Below are 21,122 nucleotides of genomic sequence, written 5' to 3'. Positions count from 1 at the left end.
TGGTAGTTTAGAGTACCTCATATAGAGAGTGCCTGTGTCCTGGGCCCTTTGGAAAGGGATCAAGATGAAACATGCTATCCTTATGCATCTTTGAAAAGGACCATACTAAAATCTAGGCGAAATGGTTGTATTTCAGGATCTTATCCTGTGTGGTACTGAGTAGCCCATTGAAAAAGGTGCTGCACACTCTCAATTGTCAGTTAAGTCACTAACGTCAGTGGGAGCTGAAGTGCTCATCATCTTCCAAGGTGGCAGGCCTGCGGCCTGTATTTGATTGTGTTCATTAAAACCAGTAATGTACACCACCGTGATGAACACTGCCTTGTCTACAAATGTGCTTAAAAAGCAGAAATTATTGCCTGAGCTAATCCACAAGATTTAAACAGGTCATCTTGCAAATGATGTTTAAACAAGCAGACCCTAAATTTATTATGTCCCTTGATCATTTCTTTGCTTTATAGAGCTTGCAGATTTGCAACTAATGGCACAGTTTAAAAAACATTAACTTTGGGTACAACTGCAATATCTGAGAAACTACTAGCCTGGCTTCCCCCGAGTCCAATCAAGAAGAAAGTTTTTATCAATGGCATGAGATGTAACACTGTGCAAGCTAGTGGTGATAGCCATCTCTGACAGTACATAAGGTTTTGCTTTTTTTTAATCATTCACACACAGACCTGGGGAGCTGCTCTGCAATCTCAATGTGGGAACCAGTTTGGTTCCTGGCTTCCTGAGTCAGTGGGGAGCGGGAGTGCCATGGAGACAGTACTCACAGCTCTTGGAGAAGGAGTCCCTCACATTGTGCTGAAGTGATTCCTCTGTCCCTTTGAAGAAAAAGCTCCTATCTGGTGGGTAAATGAATAAAAAAGACTTTGATGGCATCTTTGATTTCAATGCAAGAATGTGTTTCTTCTGCTGAAGATTCCCCTTTCCGCCCCAGCTATAAGAGTTGGGTCTCTGCAAGGCAGGGCATTTGGTAAGAGAAACTAAGAGGGGAAATATGTGGCGAACTTCCCCTAAAGGGAAGAAGGGACTTTAACATAAACAAAAACAAACAAACAAACAAAAAAAGAGTGACATGAAGGGAAGTCTCTGGAACAAGGGGGACAGAGGTGGTAGTAGTAATAAAGGACTAGGACTGTCAATTAATCACAGCTAACCCAAGTGATTAACTCAGAACAAATGAACTTAATTAAAAAATTAATCACAGTTTTAATCATGCTGTTAAACAATAAAAATACCAATTTACGTTTATTATAAATATTTTGGGATGTTTTTCTACATTTTCAAATACATTTATGTCAATTTCAGCACAGAATACAAAGTGTACAGTGCTCACTTTTTATTGACAGGTTTCAGAGTAACAGCCGTGTTAGTCTGTATTCGCAAAAAGAAAAGGAGTACTTGTGGCACCTTAGAGACTAACCAATTTATTTGAGCATAAGCTTTCATGAGCTACAGCTCACTTCATCGGATGCATACTGTGGAAAGTATAGAAGATCTTTTTATACACACAAAGCATGAAAAAATGGGTGTTTACCACTACAAAAGGTTTTCTCTCCCCCCACCGCACTCTCCTGCTGGTAATCGCTTATCTAAAGTGATCACTCTCCTTACAATGTGTATGATAATCAAGGTGGGCCATTTCCAGCACAAATCCAGGGTTTAACAAGAACATCTGGGGGGGGGGGGTTAGGAAAAAACAAGGGGAAATAGGTTACCTTGCATAATGACTTAGCCACTCCCAGTCTCTATTCAAGCCTAAGTTAATTGTATCCAATTTGCAAAAGAATTCCAATTCAACAGTCTCTCGCTGGAGTCTGGTTTTGAAGTTTTTTTGTTGTAATATCGCAACTTTCATGTCTGTAACCACGTGACCGGAGAGATTGAAGTGTTCTCCGACTGGTTTATGAATGTTATAATTCTTGACATCTGATTTGTGTCCATTTATTCTTTTATGTAGAGACTGTCCAGTTTGACCAATGTACATGGCAGAGGGGCATTGCTGGCACATGATGGCATATATCACATTGGTGGATGCGCAGGTGAACGAGCCTCTGATAGTGTGGCTGATGTTATTAGGCCCTGTGATGGTGTCCCCTGAATAGATATGTGGGCACAGTTGGCAACGGGCTTTGTTGCAAGGATAGGTTCCTGGGTTAGTGGTTCTGTTGTGTGGTATGTGGTTGCTGGTGAGTATTTGCTTCAGGTTGCGGGGCTGTCTGTAGGCAAGGACTGGCCTGTCTCCCAAGATTTGTGAGAGTGTTGGGTCATCCTTCAGGATAGGTTGTAGATCCTTAATAATGCGTTGGAGGGGTTTTAGTTGGGGGCTGAAGGTGACGGCTAGTGGCGTTCTGTTATTTTCTTTGTTAGGCCTGTTCTGTAGTAGGTGACTTCTGGGAACTCTTCTGGCTCTATCAGTCTGTTTCTTCACTTCCGCAGGTGGGTATTGTAGTTGTAAGAATGCTTGATAGAGATCTTGTAGGTGTTTGTCTCTGTCTGAGGGGTTGGAGCAAATGCGGTTGTATCGCAGAGCTTGGCTGTAGACAGTGGATCGTGTGGTGTGGTCAGGGTGAAAGCTGGAGGCATATAGGTAGGAATAGCGGTCAGTAGGTTTCCGGTATAGGGTGGTGTGTATGTGACCATCGTTTATTAGCACTGTAGTGTCCAGTAAGTGGATCTCTTGTGTGGACTGGACCAGGCTGAGGTTGATGGTGGGATGGAAATTGTTGAAATCATGGTGGAATTCCTCAAGGGCTTCTTTTCCATGGGTCCAGATGATGAAGATGTCATCAATATAGCGCAAGTAGAGTAGGGGCGTTAGGGAACGAGAGCTGAGGAAGCGTTGTTCTAAGTCAGCCATAAAAATGTTGGCATACTGTGGGGCCATGCGGGTACCCATAGCAGTGCCGCTGATTTGAAGGTATACATTGTCCCCAAATGTAAAATAGTTATGGGTAAGGACAAAGTCACAAAGTTCAGCCACCAGGTTAGCCTTGACATTATCAGGGATAGTGTTCTTGACGGCTTGTAGTCCATCTTTGTGTGGAATGTTGGTGTAGAGGGCTTCTACATCCATAGTGGCCAGGATGGTGTTATCAGGAAGATCACCGATGGATTGTAGTTTCCTCAGGAAGTCAGTGGTGTCTCGAAGGTAACTGGGAGTGCTGGTAGCGTAGGGCCTGAGGAGGGAGTCTACATAGCCAGACAATCCTGCTGTCAGGGTGCCAATGCCTGAGATGATGGGGCGCCCAGGATTTCCAGGTTTATGGATCTTGGGTAGTAGATAGAATATCCCAGGTCGGGGTTCCAGGGGTGTGTCTGTGTGGATTTGATCTTGTGCTTTTTCAGGGAGTTTCTTGAGCAAATGGTGTAGTTTCTTTTGGTAACCCTCAGTGGGATCAGAGGGTAATGGCTTGTAGAAAGTGGTGTTGGAGAGCTGCCAAGCAGCCTCTTGTTCATATTCTTACCTATTCATGATGACAACAGCACCTCCTTTGTCAGCCTTTTTGATTATGATGTCAGAGTTGTTTCTGAGTCTGTGGATGGCATTGTGTTCTGCACGGCTGAGGTTGTGGGGCAAGTGATGTTGCTTTTCCACAATTTCAGCCCGTGCATGTCGGCGGAAGCACTCTATGTAGAAGTCCAGTCTGCTGTCTCGACCTTCAGGAGGAGTCCACCTAGAATCCTTCTTTTTGTAGTGCTGGTAGGGAGGTCTCTGTGGGTTAGTATGTTGTTCAGAGGTGTGTTGGAAATATTCCTTGAGTCGGAGATGTCGAAAATAGGATTCTAGGTCACCACAGAACTGTATCATGTTCGTGGGGCTGGAGGGGCAGAAGGAGAGGCCCCGAGACAGGACAGCTGCTTCTGCTGGGCTAAGAGTATAGTTGGACAGGTTAACAATATTGCTGGGTGGGTTGAGGGAACCATGGCTGTGGCCCCTTGTGGCATTTCCCCTTGTTTTTTCCTACCCCCGCCCCCCAGACGTTCTTGTTAAACCCTGGATTTGTGCTGGAAATGGCCCACCTTGATTATCATACACATTGTAAGGAGAGTGATCACTTTAGATTACCAGCAGGAGAGTGGGGTGGGGGGGAGAGAAAACCTTTTGTAGTGGTAAACACCCATTTTTTCATGCTTTGTGTGTATAAAAAGATCTTCTATATTTTCCACAGTATGCATCCGATGAAGTGAGCTGTAGCTCACGAAACCTTATGCTCACTTTATATTATTATTTTTGGTTACAAATATTAGCACTGTAAAAAAGATAAACAAAACAAATAGTATTTTTCAATTCACCTCATACAAGTACTGTAGTGTAGTCTCTTTACTGTGAAAGTACAATTTACAAATGTAGAATTATTATTTTTACATAACTGCACTCAAAACCAAAATAATGTCAAACTTTAGAGCCTACAAGACTGAGTGGTCTTACTACTTCTCCTTCCTTCTTCTTATTCAGCCAATCTCTAAGACAAATAAGTTTGTTTACATTTACGGGAGATAATGCTGCCAGCTTCTTATTATAATGTCACCAGAAAGTGAGAGCGGGCGTTCGCCTGGCACTGTTGTAGCTGGCGTCGTAAGGTATTTCCGTGCCAAATATGTTAAACATTCGTATGCCCCGTCATACTTCGACTGGTAGATTGCACTTTTGTTTATGTTCTTTACAGTGCAAATATTTGTAATCAATAATAATAATATAAAGTGAGCACTGCACACTTTGTATTCTGCATTGTAATTGAAATCAATATATTTGAAAATGTACCAAAACATCCAAAAAGTTTTATAATACATTTAAATTGGTATTCTATTATTTTTATCAGTGCAATTAAAATTGTGATTAATCATGATTAATTTTTTAAATAGTTTGACAGCCCTAATAAGGGCCTGTTAGGGATGAGATAAATCCCCTGTTCCTGCAACTGGATCCATGTGGGTGCAACTTTGCACCTGTGTGGAGTCCCAGGATGAGATGTTCCACTGGTGTAAACTGGCATAGCACCGCTGAGGTCAATGCAGTTACACCAGCTTACACTGGTTAAGAATCAGGCTCCCAGAGTTTGGCTATTTAAGGGACTTATATGGCCACCGTTACTGTAATATCTGAACACCTCACAATCTCTAATGTATTTATCGTCACACCACCTCTGTGAGGTGCTACAGGGAGGCCAAGAGTCAGGTTGACAAAGGTAGTTAGGTGCCTAAAGATGAACTTAGGGTCTTAGTGGGATTTCAGAAGTACCTAAGCAGGTCAGCTCCCCAACGCTCATTGAAATCCCTGGAATTTAATTCACGTAGGCACTTCTGAAATCCCACTTGGCACCATCTACATCAAACTGTTGCTCCAAATGTCTTGCCTAAAGTCATTCAAGATGTCCACAGTGGAACAAGGAATTGAACATGAGGTCTCCTGGGACCCAGGCTAGTACCCAAACCACTAGCCTGTCCTGCAGCTCTACTTGGAGCTAATCTATCTATGTGGAGCTGATTGAAGAATTGAGGCCTTAGACTGTATGAGTCCTGCCCACTTCGTATTTTAGCCCAGAATCATAATGAAAAGAACATTAGGAAATAAAACAACTGTAGAATCTTAACATCCTGGAGTCAGAGTCTGAGTCTCTTCTCTGGAAACCATTGTCAATTTTCCTGCCAATGCCAGCTAGAGGTACAGGAGGTGCCAGAATAACTTCTGAATAAAAGGGAGATGTGAGGCAATTTACTCCGCTTTATGGAATATTTTATACTACTGTACATCATATAAGTTAAAAACCTTGAAACTACAGATATCTACTTTCATTATTATTACAGCATTAATAAACACTGCAAACAAGTCTTAATAAAGACAGAAAAGCAGAAAGGACCATTTTAATTTGCATCCAAACAAATATCCCACTGGAAAAAAGGCAAAAAAGAAAAGTGGAGGAATCAAGTGCTAGAAAAGTGGTGCCATGTGCTCAAGAAAATAACTCTGCAGCCAAGGGAAAACTGTGAAGCTGTGTTATGTTGAGCTATGTGCAGTGCAGCCGTAGCTGTATCGGTCCCAGGATCTCAGAGAGACTAGGTGAGGGAATATCTTTTATTGGACCAACTTCTGTTGGTGAGAGAGACACGCTTTCGAGTTTACACAGAGCTCTTCCTCCGGTCTGGGAAAGGAACTCCCAGAGTCACAGCAACATTCAAAGTGGAACAGATTGTTTAGCGTAAGTAGTTAGCACATATTCTGAGGGACCATTCAAGGTACAGCGTTGAGATGTAATTCTGCAGTTGGTTTCCTTGGAACATAAAAAATACTTATTGGGGAAACTGATGGCAGGAGATTTCTCCCTAGGATTTTATTTCTTTGCTGAAAGTACACATTTTAGTTTTGGATGCATCATTTAGTTTATACTGGCTCCTGCACCAATTATGAAACATAGGATGTTTGCCTTTTGGTGTTTGAATAGAAATAGCATACCATATATATATATATACTCTGTGCCAAAAGGTGAACTAGTGTCATATTTTGCAGCATTTCAGCCATTTGAGGAAACGCTTTGTATTCTCCAATATGAATTACAATAGGGCAGTAATATATAGGCTGAATAATTCTGTCTTGTTTCAACAGCTGCTAAAGCACAGGAATATAGCATGAAACATTGTTAGCAGCTACTTAAAGATTTTTTTTAAAGGTCTGCACACGTGTGCTTACTTATGATTCATGAAGGAGGCAGAAAAGATTCCCTCCATATATAGACATATCAGAAATTCAGATCTTTTCTACCCTGGGTGACTGGAGAACGGTAGGTTTATAACATCAGAGATACCATGCAAATGATATCTGATTAGTTGACAAGGGAATTGATTATTTATTCTGTTTAAAGCCCTCCTTTTTGGTTTGCTTTTTCTTAAACTCAAACTTTTCAGAAATGGCTGGAAGAAAAACTATCTGAATGTTAAAATTTCAACACCACTGACTAGAGCTGGTAAGGAAAAGTACTTCATTTCCCATTACTTTTTTGTTAATGAAAATGTTTCATTTGCTGGATTTTTTAAATTTTTGCAAAATATGTTCAAGTTTTAATCAAAACCCCAGGCACCTGAAAACTGATTTTATTTTTGTTTTAAAAAAACCCATTTCTTTGTTTTCAGAAGTTTGATTTTCAATGAAAACCTGACAATTTTTGTCAAAAATGAAAAATTTCTGTCTCACCACGAAACACTTTTTTATCAAAAATCAAAACATTTTTGGGAAATATTGTCAACCAGCGCTATTCCTATCTCTCCATTTAAGAAATGAGGCATCTCACGATTGATCACTGACATCAGCCAGGCATCCTTTCAGTAAAATGAGGGAAAACGAGACTTGATGTTCCTGATATTTCTAAGCTAAAAAAACAGGCAAAAAGAAAAAAAAAGTTGTGTGTCTTTAAATGTACCTTTTAGGTCTTCTCTCAGTGTAATAAAGGAACAGAAATACAAAGCCCAGCACAAACCTATTTTCCCTATTGTATGCCATCTGCAAAGCACTGAATGTACAATTTGGCTCTTAGAAATTTGAAGGAATGTAAGTATGAAAATATATGAATACAAAGAGTTTCTTCAGATGTCTGAAGTGCTGCAATATACGGAAATATTTTTAGTTTTATTGGATACAAAAAGAAAATAAGGCTATTTTTTTCATGGACAGCAGGGAGCGTTGGATTCAGAAGGGATGCAAAATTAGGGCCACCCTAAAAACATGCTGCACAAGTTTCCAAAGCTACCACATTTCCATACTCTAAGGATTTAAGTTCAATATAGTCTTTGTAACAACGCACAAACTAAATAATCACACAGCATTGCCCCCAACCAGCAATGCTAAATGATCTTTGAACGGAACCAGTCCATTAATCCAAAGCAGAGTTTTCTGTTAAAAGCATTTTTAAAAAATGGGGCGTGGCCAAAACAAAATGGATTTTTGAAATGTTAACACACTTTTTTATATAAAGAGCATTCACACAGAAACACACGCACACACACGTCTCTCTATACTATACAGTCCCACTTATGAAAAACTATGGTGAACAATGCAATTTCAAACTACAGAAGAACAGCACAAAAGGTTAGAGTAATTTACTGCTTTATTCAGTTAAAGAAAGAAGAAATGAATGATTACTAATTTAATCTTCTTTTGGGAGCTACCTTGAAATAGAACCATTTAAATATAATCACAGACAGAACTCAAAATACTTGCACAAGGACATTTTATTATAAATGTACTGTAAGTAATGTATTTTTTTTTTTAAATGGAGGCACTTAAAACAATCAGAGGCATGTCAAAGTTGAATGACAGTGCTAGTTTCCAAAATGTTAGTTTGCAGGGCATGATAGAGGCTGAACTCCCTTCAGCTCCAAGGCTTTGCTGAAGCTAATCTCCTGAGATTTAGCAGTGCCTTTGGTGAGCTTCAGCAAGCGAATGCATCCTTTAAAACGGATATTTGTGGTCAGGCCAAACTGGTTCAGACCATCTGAAAAAACAAAACAAAACAAAAACTAATGTTGTTACCTCATTTTTCTTCTTCAAATCTCTTCTCCCACATGCATTCCCAAATATATATTCTTCACAATTTACTTGCTGCACTCTGTTCTGTAGCAGGAGAGTGGTTAAACCTCTAAGCACATTTGATAAATGCTCGATTTGGTGGCAACTATCTAATCGGTCTCTTTCTTCATCCACAATGTGCCACTGGCAAAATCAGAATGCATTTAAATCTTCCATTTAAATCACACAACTCAGTTCAGGTGATGTTCATGACATTAAATAAAACAGCCTTCAAACTTCCTGAGAGGTTCAAATGGCATTTTTTTCTACAGTAATAACAAATGGTATGCAGCAGGCAAATAATGGTTCTGTGTATCTGCAACTTGTAGTCTGTTTACATGTGGTAGAAAGGGTTTATCAGCATGAGCCTGGGATGGGTGCATTTACTCACAAGTAGCAAAGTTGTCAGGGCGACTTCTGCATCCCCAAAAGGCACATACTGTCTATTCTGTATGTGCTGCAGGTATCACAGAGAGGCTACCCTAGCAACGTTATGGAGAGACTATTTTTGGATTATATTTTGTATCTTTGTGTCTGTAAAGGCAAGGGCTTTAGCTACTCTGAGTCCAACGATACTGGGCTCGAATAGAGCCATAAAAACACTGAAAATGACCCCTAATAGCTTTTACATGCCTAAAAATGTCACAACTATAAAGTCTGCCATCTTGGGAACCCAGAAGGCTAGAAGTGAGTGCTAATCCCATTGGGAAGCTGAGACTCTCCTCTTCACAATTGTTTGAAGTTCCCAGCCTTGTTTCTCATCTGTCTTCTGAGTGAAGCAGCGGCCACAGGGAGCCAGTTGGGCTGCCTAGCCTTAGTGCAAGACAGGGCTTCACAGGGACATTACAACATCAGTGGAGGATTGAGCACAGCTGAGCTCTGTTTCACTACAAACCCTCCCCTACCCCAAAACTCTGACCCCTCCTTCTTCTTACACGGGGGATGTGTGTGTGTGTGGCGCGGCAGGGCAGGGAGGGAGACAGTTGTTGGTGCAGGAGGCAATGAGAGTTGACCTCAACAACTTTCCACTGGTGGAAAATTCCCCTGCCCAAGGGAATTCTCCACTAGCCAATTTCAGATGATTTAATGAAGCATAAAGCAACCTCAGTGGAGTGTTGAATCTGGATCCCATGATAATGGACGTTAAATTTGTGACATATGTACACACTGAAAAGCTGCCACTGGTCTTGGACTGAATCTTGTCTGTTCTGTGCCTCAGGTGAGGATAAATTGGGACAATTCCACATTTGGAGGAAGACAAAACATTTCTCTGGCAGGCTGAACAAAAAGAGGCAGGTGCGCGAGACAGTTGAGGTGTTTGGAATGTTAGAATAAACCCCGGGGGAAATGGATTAATCAACAGAAGGAGGAGAGATGGTCAAAGGTGCATGATACATTATTTATCGCATGGATCCACAATTTAGCATGCAGCTTTAACTCAGTTCATGGGTATCATTCCAACGCAAGTGGTGTGGATTTGTTTTATACAGACTGCTGTGTTACACCTGATTGCACTTCTTTTGCCTAAATGCAGCTCATAACTCATTATGCATGCCCCTGGAAACTTTCCTTTAGTGCCAGTTCTTAAATTAGAGTCTAAGGATTGCTGTAAAAACAGCCTCTGATGGCCAGAAGCTGGGAATGGGTGACAGGGGATGGATGACTTGACAATTACCTGTTCTGTTCATTCCCTCTGAGGCACCTGGCACTGGCCACTGTCAGAAGACAGGATACTGGGCTAAGTGGACCTTTGATCTGACCCAGTATGGCTGTTCTTATGTAAAAATACCACAACACCGGGAACACCTTTATGGCACAACATTCATTCCAAATTCGGCCAGCGTGGCAGAGCCTGGCTTTCTCTTACATATCAAACAATACAGGAAAAACATCAGAAAACATTTGGAGAGACTGAAAGCTAAGTGTTACTGGATACATTGTATTGCATCAATTAGAATGGAGAAAAAATGCAAAGAAAATAATTCAGAGCTCAGTGCAATGCTCCCGGACATCAATGAGAGGCCTTCTATTGACTTCAATGGACACTGCAATAGGCACCCTTATCTGGTGTTTAGTTCTCTCTGTTCACAAGCTAGTATAAAACAGCACTAGGAGTGCTACAAAATTAGTAAAAAAAACCCAATACTATGAGCATTTTACAAATTTCAGACATTTGATTTTCAAGATTAAATTATTCCTCAAATAATTCTTGTTTATTTGTTTGTTTGTGAACAGTTAGTTGTGAATATTCACTATCAGCAGAGTAAGTATAAAGGCCTCTTGTAGCGTTTACCTCATCTCTGGATCCTTTCACCCATGCAAGAAATAACTTTTCTGGGGCTCATTAAAATACCTCTGAAGAGTAATGTTTGTTTTGCCTTTAAAAATAAACCAGATTGCACCAAATGGGAAATATTTGCAAAACAGTCCTGAGGGAGGACAGCTCGTTCCCCACATCCCCTAAATCAACGTTCACAGGCTGAGCTCTGTGCTATATGATTAATACACTCAGCCTACCTTTTTTTCTATGTAAACATTTTTGGCAGTTCAGGTTTGTCAAATGCTGTTGATGTTGCCTTGGCTATGAAAAAGTGTTTTTGTTGAAATGTGAAAAGAAAGGCGGAGAGTCTTTTTGCTCCTCTCTGCAAATGCACACACTCCCTCGGCTAGAGGGTTTATGATAGGTTCAAGGGAAAAAGAACTAGAGGCTTTCTTAGCTGAAATATTGGCAGTGCATGACTGAAATTCAGTGCTGCAGAGCTCCTGTTATTCAAAGGCACAAGAATGAAATCTAGATAACTGTACTGTAGAGAAGTTTGGATATTCACAACCATACTATCGCCATTGATATTAGTGTGTGAAACTGAACTATATTTAAGACATTGGCAACGCATCATTACTAGAGAGTGTGACTAATGCCCTGTTTGTGTGTTGGACACTCACCAGGATATCCTCCAACAAAGACAGGATCATTAGTGTCCGCAGAACTGGAGACTCCATTTGGGCTGCTCCCATCCACCTGATTCCCATCCACAGTCAATTCTAAGCGGTGCTTCATCTTGTTTGCAGTAACCTTGTGCCACTGTCCATCACACAAGCTGCCTGGTTTGTCAGGCTCGTAGATGGCAGAGAATCTGCCTGCACCATTATCCACATGGAACATCAGCTAGAGAATGTATCATGAAAGAGCAGGGAAAAGGACTAGTTATCAAAATAATAATTATCCAGAACATGGTGCTCTAGTTTTCATCAAATCTGTTCTTCCCAAAAGCTATGTATAGATTTAGAATAAATGTAGAGTTAAACATGAAGTGTCTTCTTATTACATTTCTAAATCAACACAAGACAGCTTAGCTCCATTGTGTTTATTTCCATCACCAGAATTTAATAACTATGACTCTGATCCTGCATCCAGTTCTGTGTGGGTGGATCCTTGCACCCATAAAGAATCCCACAAAAGTCAACAGAGCTCACTTGTGTAGATCCATGTGTAGCACTGGGGCCTAGGTTAGCAGGAATGTGCAAAGCTGTGGGCATGGTTTGCCACATTTCTGTTGTGAAACTGTATAAGGACAAAAAAAAGTAGGTTTTGTGTGGGTCTTATACAAAACAGAGCTATTTACTTTTATGTGCAGCTGAGTGGTTGATTAAACTATGTACCAAAATTGAGTTACACACACAAGGGACTGATATTCATGACATGACAGATACAGTGCCCCCAACTTTGCACACTCCTGCTAACATAGGCCCAATGCTGTAATGCAGGAAACACAGCAGTGTTGCAGAATAACATGTTAGGATATTTTAGCAAAACTAGACGTGTCAGACAAATTTGGAAGGGGAAAGACTGACTGGCATATAGGGGGCTGTGATCTTGACTGAGATGACTTGACACTAAATCAGAGTTTAAACTTGTTCATACAGTTTAAAACACACAAATGCACTACAGATATCCAGAAATGTATCTGATGATGCCCTCACTGCAAAATGCCTTCACTCACTTTTTCATCTACCAGCTCGATGCCGAGTCCATCCATTTTTTGGCTGCTGATTCCGAGCAGAACACCATCCATTCGAGTAGTACGGAATTCAAACTCCACTAGTAGGTCTGTTCCCACTTTATATGTTCCAACTGGGGAGTGGAAAACATACAGTGATACATTTAGAAAAAGAGCTACAGTATTATTTAGTCCAACTGAAATCGAGTGTAAAATAGTAGCTCATGGTACCAGTTCATAATATGAGATCTTGCTAAAAATACACAAGATCAAACACCAGGCATAACGTTTAAACATGCTGAATGGGATTCTGAAAAGTGCTCAGAGTCAGAGCTGGCCTAACTCTGCTTCCACGGAAGTCGATGGGGCTTAGGCAATGCTGATTGCCTTTGAAAATCCCACTTGCTATAATGGTCTTTTAGCACTAGTAAAATTGTAGTTTATTACCTGTTTTGGCAAAGCCTGTTCCATCAAAGAATGTTCCTTTCTCTGCATTGGTAAAGCATTTGCCAACATTGAAGCTGGAGGTTGGATTATCCAGGTCAACAGAAGCCTCTGTCATCTTAAAATTTCTGATGCAACCATCAATGCTGTAAGTAACCTTGGTGCAATGTTCAAACAGAGAATGTTGTAATGAAAAACAAGCAGAAATGCTGGTATGGAAAGGCTCAATTATGGCATCAGAAAGTATCCCTTCTTTCGATTCTGTGTTTTGCTGCTGGATGTGTGGAGCTGAATGAGTCTTGAACTTTACATGGCTAATCCACAATATCTGATTAAAATAAGAATCTAATCTCCATCACACTACTGACTAATTAGGTTGCTTTTCTGAAATTCTAGGGATCAGATCTCACAAAATGGAGTTATATCTCTTTGGCTTAATGGAAGGGGCATAAAATAATGCACTGCATAATGAAACATAGAAAATTGCAGAGGTAATGCAGAAATGTAATGGCCCATACTTTAGTTCTGTAATTGAATAGAGTCCGTACTTTCTAGTTAAGCCAGTGGACAAAGGCATGGAGATAACTTGTAACATTACTACATTTTTTGTTTATCATTCCATTGAGTGGCTAATCTTACATATTAAAGCTGTGCTTATATTGGGCCACATCCTTCTAAATGTGGTACTCCTGCTTAAGTGAATGGAAGTTTTACATAAATACTTAAGGCATCATATGGCCCTCCATATAAACTTATCTATTACAATTGTATGATTGTAGCTAAGATATTATTTGCAGGCTTTTCTTGCATCTTTATCAGTGTTTTACAATTTAATAAGGCTTCACTATGAGAGCTAGGTATTATTATTATATTATTATTATTACTAGTATGCTGCTCGTTGGATGACCTATAAAGGAAGAAGCAGCAGGGATTGCACTGAGTCTGTGTAGCTGGTGTGACGTATTAGCACTTTTCCCCCCTCCCGTCTCAGATAATGTCTCTTTCCTTTGATGCTGGATGCTGTGCAGAGCAGCATTTCCTCTCTCTTCCCTGAAGGAGGCCTGGGAGTCCACCCACCTACTGGACAACTGGTGCTGGCAGAGGTTGGGGAGAGGAAGCTCAGGAGCATGGAGGGCCTACAGGCTCTAAAGAAAGCCCTTGGCCCAGTGGTGCTGGAACAGGGGGTGCTGCCACACCCCTTGAAGTAGTAATAACAAACACCAAATACATGGTTTCTATCATCAGCACCCCCACTATAAAAATTGTTCCAGCTCTGCCTTGGCTGATGCTGGAGTGTGATAATATTGGGAAAATGAATGGTAAATGTCAAACACACACTTCAAAGGACAAAAGTGCGCACACACACATACATTTGGTGTGAGGGGGAAGGAGAGAATGAGAAAAAACACAAACACACAGAGATTGTGGGGAAAGGAGAAGGAGGCAGACATTGAGGAGGGAAGAGAGGTACACACACACATTGGGAGAAATCTTGCTCTCAGTAATACCCATGTAAGTCTCTTAAGACCACTGATTTCAATGGAATTTCTAAAACCTTTCCAGTTTTATTTGTATTTTCTTTGCACAATCTTTTATATAAGAAATCCTTATTCACTGGGGAATTGTAAGGGTCCAGGACTGTAAAGCTTTTCCCTCTCCCCACAGTAATGACTATGGGCCAGTTTCAATTCTTTGTACTGACTGTATTCTAACCCAGGTCCTTCCAACTACTTAAAGAAGAATTGGATAGGCCCTTTTATCCATTTGCCTTTATATTTTGGAAGAGAAATGTAAATGGTGATACCGGCCAACACATATTTAAAGACTGTGAAATAGCTTATTAAACTTTCTTCCTTACTGGACCGATTCTTCGAGTTGTATAGTTAATGGGCAATCCTCCGACATACAGCATCCCCACAACATCCAAGATATCGGCCTTCTTGGGGCTGGTGGTCCTGTTTGCAACACCATCTACTAAAAGGATTCCTTCTTGCTTGGTTCGAAATATTTTTACCTAGAAATAAGACATAAATATAGCACATTAGTGAGAGGTTTCTGGTACCAGACAACCCTGGAGCAAAGGATGCTTTTCAAAGTGCAACTTCAGATTTCCACCTTAAGTCAAATAAAACTTCCTCTATGTAAAGAATAAGGCAGACAATATTATTCCTACTTATTATTTGTATTGCTGTAGTGCCTAGAACACCACCCCCATGGACCAGAACACCACAGTTCTATGTGTTGCACAACCACAGAACTAAATTTTTAATTCAAATATGCCAGGAAGCATCATGAGTTTTAGTACTAGAATTACTAAAAGTACAGGGGATGCCATTTGAAAACTCAGTGTTTGCCTCACTAAAGTGATAGCAGTTCTGCTCCATCTCTTCTTCTATCTATAGAAAGATCCCATGCTAACTGCAAGCATTTGGGATGGTAAATGTTGACTTTTTAATGGCATCCACTGTAAAGGTTTATTACAGCACATATTTAAGAACTATATCCCATGACTGAGTTTCTTGTTCCTTTAGCTTATACTTGCTACAGATCATAGTTCAGGATGGAGTACATGTAACACACACGGGCTTAATAAGATTCCTATTCAGACAAATAGGACGTGTCTCATATGGAGGAACAACAATTGCTGAGGAGTTGTTCAAGCTTTGCCCATAACTACTGCTAAACCACTCTCTCCAAAGATATATATTAGAGTCCCCAGTGACTTCTGCAGCAGTGCTTCTGTGTATTAAGAGGACTAAATGTCTTGTACAGTATACGTGCTAGCTAAACTAAGGTAACATTTTTAAAGCGCCCTGGTGATGATAATGATGCTAGTGACCCTCGATTTCAAGGACAACGTTGACAATCATAGTTTGTACTAATGGGCCTTCACGTGACTCCATAGACCAATTTGGGAAGAACATTTACCACACTGGGCACAGAGCCATTTGCCTAGTTGTGGTGATTGAGTTGCACTTTGTTTGTGTGCTTCAAGCTGCTCAACTTGATTCTTCTCAAAGTCCTGGATGCCCACCCTTACCGTGCGGTGCCATGCAATACGATCAACTACCAGTAGCTCAAAGGTCAAGTCAGAATTTTTTTTTCCTCACATGTTGTTTCAGGGTGTCTTTGAAGTAATTCATCTGCTGTCCATGTTTACAATTGCTGGAGCTTAATTTGGAATATGACGGGTTTAGATAAACGGGTCTCAGGCATACAAATTACATGGGCAGTCTACCTCATTTGGGTGCAGATCGAATGAGTCTTGAAGCTGACTGAACCAGATGTCAGGATCCCAACAAGGGCAGTGAGGACCAAGGGTCAGAGAAGGGGCAAATCTGACACTGGGAACAATGGAGGAATTCGGAGTCAAGTTCCAGGCCAGGTCAAGTTCAAAGGTCAGAGTCTGAGTCAGGTTTCAGGGGCTAAGTCAGGAGATGAAGTCCAAGTCAAGCCAAGGTCAAAGCCAGGAGTTCAGGATCAAGGAGCAGAAATGGTTGTGGCAGCTACAGAAGATCTGGGCTGTTGCCTAGACTCTTCCTGGAACATCCCTTAGGTCTGTATAGAATGGAGAGCCAATTAGGAGCCATGAGGCTGCTGCCTATCAGACCCCTTGATGCAGGACTTGTCCACAGTATGACATGGGGTCATGGAGCTCAAGTAGGTTACATCTGTTACTGGGTGGCAACATGGCAATGTCCCCAGCCTGGCAGGCCTGGGTTCTACACACAGGAGATCTAACACCAGCTTTTTCCAGGACTTCCATGTTGAAATCATGGTCCTGCCCTTTGATGTCAAGCAATTGTCATAGGTGTTGCAAGTGGAAACTGTGAAGTTTTTTATTATGCTCTTGATAACAGGTCTATGGTTTGGACCCATAGAGCAATGTCATGAGGCAACAGCATTATAGGCTTTGACTTTTGTTTGTAGACAGATTTCACATTGCTTCCAGATTTGGTGATGGAGACAACCATATGCAGCGCTGGCTTACTTGATTCATACATCCACTTTGTGGTTGATTGTCGCTTTGTTGTTCAACGTGCTACTACTTTAAATAATCTGTTTGAGAGCTTGGTGTCTGGTGACTATTGATGGGTCTTGGTAACGTTGTTGAGGAGATGATTGGTACGTTCATTTTTATTTGGCTGATGGTGAGGTCAAAGTTACAAGCTGCTGTAGCAAAGCAATTTGTAAGATCTTGTAGAGCTGCTTCAGAGTGCGTCTGCCGGGCAAAATCATGTGGTGCATTGGTACAATTTAATAGTTAGCCTATTAAAATATTAAAAAGTGTTTCCTTGGTTCCTTTAACATTCCCTCTCCTTGTTCAGTTAAGGAGCACATCAGTCACAGAGGATTCTGTGGCACATCTACAGTAGGAAGTACTGAAAACTGACAGGAGGGTGGCTGGGAAGAAAGGAACTGAAAATTGGTGGTAGTGCTCTTTGGGGTGAATTTGGGATACAGCTCTAAACTGGGTGGGAGTGTGATCTGGCCGGTAGCAAAGGAATTGGGTACGGAGTAGCTGAAGTACCCAGAAATATTATTACAGGGAGCCTGAAAAAGCTGAAGGATAAGTTGGGTAATAGCAGTATGGTGGGGTTGGGCCATAAGACTGAGATTTGGTGATCAAGGGCAATGCTAATACAATATAGTGTAATAATGAGTATCAAACCAGACCTAAGATAAGGATGGAGAAAACTCTAGGTCAGCTTCTCAAGCTTTTTCCATGTGGGATGCCAAAACAGTTGAAGTTTGCTGCAGTGACTCAGTCACTAAATCATTTGCATTCACATCCTAACATCCTTCGCGGGGCACAGCAAGAATTGGATTGGGTTGAGGTGGAGAGAGGGCATGTTCTATTGGGTGAGCGGCTGGTGTTGGGGATGTTGGTGCTGCCTGGGTGCTACCTGGGGTTTACAACTGGATGTGGATGCTGCTGGTGGGGTGTTGAGTGCTGGGAGGTACAGTAAGGTGGAAGTGGCGGGGTGCTGCTAGAAGGGAAAGGGGGTGCTTCCTCTTTACTCCTGTCCCCACCTTCACTCTGCCTTGTTCCAGTGAAGTGCTGCTTAAACCTGGTGAGGGGCTGACTGAATGCTGTGAGCAGCAGGGCCATATGGGTCCTTACCGCCTTTCACCCTCAGCCTTGCTAGAACAGAATGTGATGCAGGCAGCAGGAAACAGAGGTAGGAAGGCAAATGGGAGGAGTGCCCACAGGACAGGGCAGAAAGGCAGGACACTAGTAGGAGGGAGCCGTATTTCTCCTTCCCTCCCCTTAGCTAGCTTCCTTTGGGTCCTAGCAGAGGTGGCAGAAGCACATCTTGAATTGAAGCCGGGGAGGTGGACGGATAGCAGAGGGAGTCATCACATCCTGGCTCCATCACATCCTTGTCCCCTGGCTGGATTCTGGGTGTTGTGGTTGCTGCTCCAGTCCCTCTGGGTCCCACTCTAGCCTTAGCCCCCTCTGCATGTGTGCACAATTACTGCCTCCCTATCAGTGAAAGTGTGCCCTACCCCTGCCCACCGCTGGCCAGAACTTGATTGGCTCTCAGCTCCCAAACTATCAGCCAATGGGGAGGCAATAACTGGAGCTGGGCGGCGTGGGGCAGAGTCGAAGTGGAGAAGTGGAGCCAAGTGTGGGGTGGAAACATAGTTCACCTGCTGCAATATTTCCATTGTGGTGGCACTAGCCTCCACTGCTCCTCTGGTTCTGATGACCGTGGGTCCTCCTGTTCACCAGGGCTTGGCAATTTTGCCATGACTAACCTTGGGTGCTTCAACTCCTCTAGGGTTGGTTCCAACTTTTCTGTCCAAACTGTTTTCAGAGGGAATATTGGGTTGTTGAGTCAATGAAATTTTTCTTGAACAGTGTATGCTTTCGGCAGAAAATGCTGGGTTTTTGCTCAAACGTGTTTGGCTGAAAACAGAAAGATTCGGGATCAAAAGGTAGCTGTAGGGCCTCAGGAGAGTTGTAGTTTGCTCCTCATGTCCCCAAGTTTTTCTACAGGCCGAGATTCCCCACTGGACTATATCTCCCCTAACGTACCCAGGGCCAGGGACTCCATGTTGCACTCCTTCTTCACCAGAAGGGGAGATCTGTAATGCATTATGGGAGCTGTAATCCAGTTGGGGTCCCAGCCCATAAAGAACAATGGGGGCCGGAGGATCAAAATACCACTCCTGTGGGGCTCTACAACTCTCATTGTTGGCTGAAATCTTTCAGTTTTGCATTTTCACTGAAAACTCAAAATTTCCCATGGAAACTTTAAATGAAAACAAAATATTTTTTGATTTTGTCAGATATTTTCACCAGGGAAAACTATCTTTGGACCAGCCCTAAAGCCCTGCTGTAGACCAGGGTCTAGAGTACTGTGAGCCATGATTAAGGTGAAATGCTATTAGGGATATTCTGGTTTAGTGACAGGTTTTAATTTACTCTAGTTTGTGTTGTGATTAGCAGAACAGATCTGTCAAATTTAGTAAATCCCCCTGACAGTTCTCTGTGTACCTAGTGACTTATAATGCATTTGTTACCTCTCTTCAGCAGATACTATATTGATGATTGTGATATATTTCCTACCCGTTATCCAGAAGCCAAGTGCATTTTATATTCATAAGTGTTTCCTTTCCTAAAGCTCACAAACATTGCAAACATGTCTGTGAATATCATATTTGCTCCACAATGAGTTGAGGTAACAGTGCAAACAAAAGTGACTTCACTTGATTTTTTTTTTAAAGTTCTTTGGTCTTTTAACTGTGTCACATTTCAGCCACAGTGATACCTCAAAAGACTGTTAGCCCTAATGTGTCGTCTCATCGAGTGTGAAACCCAACAAACAAGTCACCTGGGCCCCATTACTTAGATAACGTAGACAGATGAGGAGAACATTATAATCTTCTCTGGGTTTCCCAGCTACATATACTGTATATTCTAATGTGACCCAAAATATGACTTTACCTACAGGACACATTTTCAAATATCGGCACCTAGCAGAATATGAACCTGTGTAAACATAATTACAATTACATGTTTGCATCTGAAAGCAAAAATTCTCCAAGCACAACTTAGGTGCCAGTATCTAAAAATTCAGCTCATGTAGATTTCAAGCAGATCTCCTGAACAAGTCAAGGATTTCTCTAGCACTTCTAAGCATCCCACTGCATTGAATACCTTGTGCCACTGGCCATCATTGATTTTGTTTGGAATCATTGTTTTGGTGTCCCCACTTCCCAGGTCATAGCTGAAGTAAGGCAGTCCATTCTTTATCTGAACAGTGGCAAAATCAGCATGGTTGATCCGGGCCATATAAAAAAGCAAGCCAGATTCAGCCTCTGTTCGGACTTCAAATTCAATTGTGAGCCTGAAAAGCAAACACAGAACCAAAGAATTTTTTTTCTCAAAATCAAATGGAGGAAAAATTAATTCTCTCTCTCTCCCCCTCCTCCCTTCCTTCCTTTCAGAAAAATGAATTTTTAAGAGGCCAGATACCAGTGCTTTTGTTTGTCCATCAAAACTTAAACATCATTCAGACCTGAGAGCTTCATTTTATTTGTTAGTCCAACGCCTATTGTGGAGATGTATATTATTTAATACAGCAACCCTGCTGATGACCCATGTAGGTGTCCAAAGTGATGCTATATAATGGAGTTTCTGTCTTTTCACCATGGTTTTTTTTTTAACTAAGAAATTACACACAAAAAACTATTTTAAAATAACATTACATTTACTAAGTCAAGCACTCAAAATTAGGAAATGTCAGAATTAAGGTTGCCTGTGCAATCAAAGGAAGGTGAACAAGACTAGGAAGGTGAACAAAATTCACTAGTTTCACTTGAAGCAATTATTAATTGTCACACTCTTTCACTGCAAAGGTGAGCAATGAACCAGGTATTGCTTCACAATCTCTGGTCCAATAGCTAGGACCAGTGTGTAGCTATAACTTTCAGAAGGAGTAATTCCATTAATTCTTCTGTGAGGGCGTGTAGCTTGGCGGTGTTCCTGATGTTGCAACAGGTAACCTTGCTGGCTGATTTTAATCATGAGACAAGAAGAGAAAAGAGGAAAAGGGACCTGCTCATTACAAGAAAAATAATTTGGTTTGTGAATCAGTGAACTTCAC

General features: G+C 41.5%; 1 protein-coding gene across 2 annotated transcripts in view; it reads right to left on the bottom strand.

The window, feature by feature from the left end:
- Nucleotides 1-8,160: 8,160 nt before the first annotated feature.
- The window catches only part of LAMA2 (laminin subunit alpha 2), a 456,646-nt gene continuing 443,684 nt past the window's right edge, over nucleotides 8,161-21,122 (bottom strand). For both annotated transcript variants that reach the window (XM_073337269.1, XM_073337270.1), the window contains 6 exons: nucleotides 20,174-20,363; nucleotides 14,864-15,019; nucleotides 13,009-13,162; nucleotides 12,565-12,695; nucleotides 11,507-11,729; nucleotides 8,161-8,489 (listed from right to left, as the gene is read on the bottom strand). In XM_073337269.1, the coding sequence (XP_073193370.1) occupies nucleotides 8,332-8,489; nucleotides 11,507-11,729; nucleotides 12,565-12,695; nucleotides 13,009-13,162; nucleotides 14,864-15,019; nucleotides 20,174-20,363 (1,012 nt within the window). In that variant the 3' untranslated portion in view covers nucleotides 8,161-8,331. The remainder of the gene's footprint in view (nucleotides 8,490-11,506; nucleotides 11,730-12,564; nucleotides 12,696-13,008; nucleotides 13,163-14,863; nucleotides 15,020-20,173; nucleotides 20,364-21,122) is intronic.

Source organism: Lepidochelys kempii, chromosome 3 (assembly GCF_965140285.1).
Source record: "Lepidochelys kempii isolate rLepKem1 chromosome 3, rLepKem1.hap1, whole genome shotgun sequence".
Lineage (NCBI taxonomy): Eukaryota > Metazoa > Chordata > Testudines > Cheloniidae > Lepidochelys > Lepidochelys kempii.
Note: the sequence above shows the minus strand (reverse complement) of the source record. Positions and strands in the feature narration are given on the sequence as shown.